General features: G+C 41.6%; 1 protein-coding gene across 1 annotated transcript in view; it reads left to right on the forward strand.

Moving 5' to 3' along the window:
- The window catches only part of FHIP1A (FHF complex subunit HOOK interacting protein 1A), a gene marked incomplete at its 3' end in the record, with an annotated part of 156,505 nt that extends 153,668 nt beyond the window's left edge, over positions 1 to 2,837 (forward strand). Inside the window, exon 7 of the mRNA XM_007951552.2 lies at positions 2,647 to 2,837. Coding sequence (XP_007949743.1) covers positions 2,647 to 2,837 — 191 coding nt within the window. The remainder of the gene's footprint in view (positions 1 to 2,646) is intronic.
- Positions 2,838 to 3,451: the final 614 nt, after the last annotated feature.

A 3,451-nucleotide genomic window follows, 5' to 3' on the forward strand; every position in this document is an offset into this window, starting at 1 on the left:
GCAGGATATAAGATCAACATCCAAAAATCAGTTGGATTCCTCTACACCAGCAAAGAGATTGCTGAAAAAGAAATAAGAAAATCAATGCCGTTTTCAATAGCTACCAGAAAAATAAAATACTTGGGAATAAATGTTACCAGGGACACAAAAGACCTGTACAAAGAAAACTATAAAAAACTTCAAGAAACCATAAGAGATCTACATAAATGGAAGAACATCCCATGTGCATGGACAGGAACATTGAACATTGTGAAAATGTCAGTTCTACCCAAAGCAATCTATACATTCAATGCAATCCAATCCAGATCCCATGGACATTCTTTAGGGATATGGCCAACTCGACGGCACATAACAACAACAACATTTATAATAGGCAAAAGATGGAAACAACCTAGGTGTCCATCAACTGAGGAATGGTTAACCAAACTATGGTACATATACACAATGGAATACTATGCAACCCTAAAGAATAATGTAGAATCTGCAAAACACGGTATGATGGGGATGAACTTGGAGGACATTATGCTGAGTGACATAAGTCAAGCGCAAAAGGACAAATATATTAGTCCGTTATTATAAAAGTTAAAGAAAGGTTTATCTATAGAGGGAAATTTTCTTTGTTGGTTACTAGGGGTGGGAGGGGAGGGGAGGGAAGGCTGTTAGATAGGTAGAGATAAGTATTGATTTAGGTGAAGAGAAGGGCAATGTACCAAATGTAAGTGACCAATATGGCAGCATTGAGGATGAGAAAGACATAGAGAGGTACATGGGAGGTAGAGACAACAAAGATGAACCCTTTGCACATACAGTACTGAGTTGTCAGTGAAGGAAAACATGGGTATATGGATGGATAGATGATTGGACAGGCTAAACGATTAGATATGTCTATGAAATGGGGAGTGTATCCAAGATCATATATAGGGTTGGCAGACAATGGTCCTATAAGTTTATGTGAATGATCAGAATTCTCAGGCGTATAGTAGAACTGACAAGGGGCAAGGTTGTGGTCACTGCTTGGTCACAGCCAGCTACCGAGAGTGACCAAGTAGTTGAACTTGTGGACTTGGGACCATAGTCGCAGGGGACATCAAGCTCAATTGGCATAACATACTGTATAAAACATTGTTCCACCTTCTACTTTGGTGAGTAGTGACTGGGATCTTAAAAGCTAGCAAGCTGCCTCTAGATGCAATGATGGGTCTCTCCTCGTCCAGAGCAAAGAAGAATGAAGAAAACCAAAATTCATGGAAACAGTTAGTCCTGGCAATTGGTACACCATCTGATCTGCATCCTATACAACTATGAGACCAGAAGAACTAGATGGTGCCCGGCTACCACTGTCATCCACTTGGAAGGGGATCTATGTAGGAGATCCTTGATAGAGAGGGAGAACAATGTGGAACAAAACTCAAAATCATTTGGAGAAAAAAAAAAAAAAAAGGTGGGGACCAGGTTTGCTGGTCCAATAGAGCCTGGTAGAACCACTGAGACTATGGCCCCTAGCTGCCCTTCAGGTCTGGAATTGAACCCAAACCTGTGATTTCCAGCCAAACAAAATACAGGCATATGAGTTGAACATTTACCTTAATAGATACACTCCTTGGAGAGAACAATCATGGGAGAAAGAAGGGCTGCTTATGCACAGGGAGACAGCTCAGGGGACAGGAGTGCATGGAGGGATGGACACTGGGAAGAGGTAACCATGGGGAGGAAGGGGGAGGGGATCTGTTGCATTGTGGTAAATCTGGTCAATGACATGAGACAAAGTATATGTGAACTGCTGTATGGGAAGTGAATTTGCTCTGTAAATCTTCATCCAAATCACAAGTAAAAAAAATAAGAAGTTGTCATGTAAACACACTTTATTCAGTCCATGAAGTCCACTGATGTGCTCCAGGAGTGTCAGACATGATTACCCAGATTTTCTGGTCTCCAGGCTCATAATGTTACTGAGATGCTTTTGATCACCAACCAAAAGTGTTTTGTATGAAATGGGCCCAGTGCTCATCAGTGAGCCCTTGATCACAACCATATCGTCTCATGATCACCTGTGTCAATATGAGACGTGATTCTTAGCTTTTCATCCAACCATGGTCATTCAGTGCCCACTATGAGCCAGAGTTCCTGGGATTATACAGCAAAACTGTTGAAGTAGGCTCCTTGTTCTGATAGTACATGTTTTGAGGAGGCCAACTGATGAAATTGTGATATAAGGTGATGGTGCTTTATTAGAAGGTTATGAACATTGTGGTGAGATTAGCTCCGTGTTGGAGTACGGGGCCAGGAAATCTTCCCAGAAAGGGTGACACTGAAGCTGGACTTTTAAGAATGACAAGGCATTTGTCAGACATTTCAGGTTCAGCTTATAATGAGCGCAAAGCCATGGAGGCAAAGAGGAATAGCAGGTAGTTTCAGAGATGAAGGTGTTCAAATTATAAAGGCCATTAAATACTCTATTAAGAGGAGGTTATGCCTGAAGAAAGAGACCATTTACAAGTTTAAGTCAGTGAGTAAAGCCTGGTGTCTGGGTGGGATGGACACATTGAGAGTGAGTAGGGCCTGACTAGTCCTGATTATGCTTTAGGAGGGGGCTGACAGGAAAAGGACATTACCCAAGACTAATGAAGCTCTTTTCTGTTGTTCCAGGTATCTGATCCCCTGCAACCACATGATGCTGAGTCAAAGGTGGGCAGTAAAGGAGAGAGACTGTTACTCTGTTTCTGCAGCCAAGCTGCTTGCCCTGACCCCCGTCTGCTGCTCCAGTGGGATCACTCTGACGCTGGGGAACCAAGAGAGGGATTATATTCTCTGGTCAAAGTGTACACATGATGACTCAGGTGGGAATGTGTTATAGTGACCATCTTTAAACAAAAGAATGCCTACTTCCATCTCTCTTCATGAGATCTGTGTCTTTGGTAGGCAGGAGAAAATGTAGTGAGTCCCATTTTTTTAGGAATGACTAATTCTGCTTCGTCAGAATTGTGGACACATTGGAGTCAGTGTTCACTGAAGCACATGGTCAGTGCTCCCAGACCTTTATTTAAAGCAGGATTTCTAGCAGCATCCTCAGAGTCCAAATGAAAGCATGTGCTAGCACATCTCCTAAAACAAAATGAGGCAAGAGGTGCAGAACGTCTCTAACTAAGATAAAATTAGCCCTTATTTTAATTTCCAAAATAACTTATTTGTGAATGACTTGCATGTCAGTAATGCATCATTATAAAATGAAAGTTTAAGGAGGAATGACATGGCATTCATCATCACAAAGGTGGTTTCAAGATCTGTCCTGAAGTACAATGCTGTCAGTGATAGGATAATATCCATACGCATACAAGGAAGACCCATTAATATGACTATTATTCAAATTTATGCACCAACCACCAAAGCCAAAGATGAGGAAATTGAAGATTTTTATCAACTTTTGCAGTCTGAAATTGTCCGAACTTGCAAT

The sequence above is a fragment of the Orycteropus afer genome, unplaced genomic scaffold (genome assembly GCF_000298275.1).
Source record: "Orycteropus afer afer isolate SDZICR_OR568_19922 unplaced genomic scaffold, OryAfe1.0 scaffold00297, whole genome shotgun sequence".
In the NCBI taxonomy this organism is placed as follows: domain Eukaryota; kingdom Metazoa; phylum Chordata; class Mammalia; order Tubulidentata; family Orycteropodidae; genus Orycteropus; species Orycteropus afer.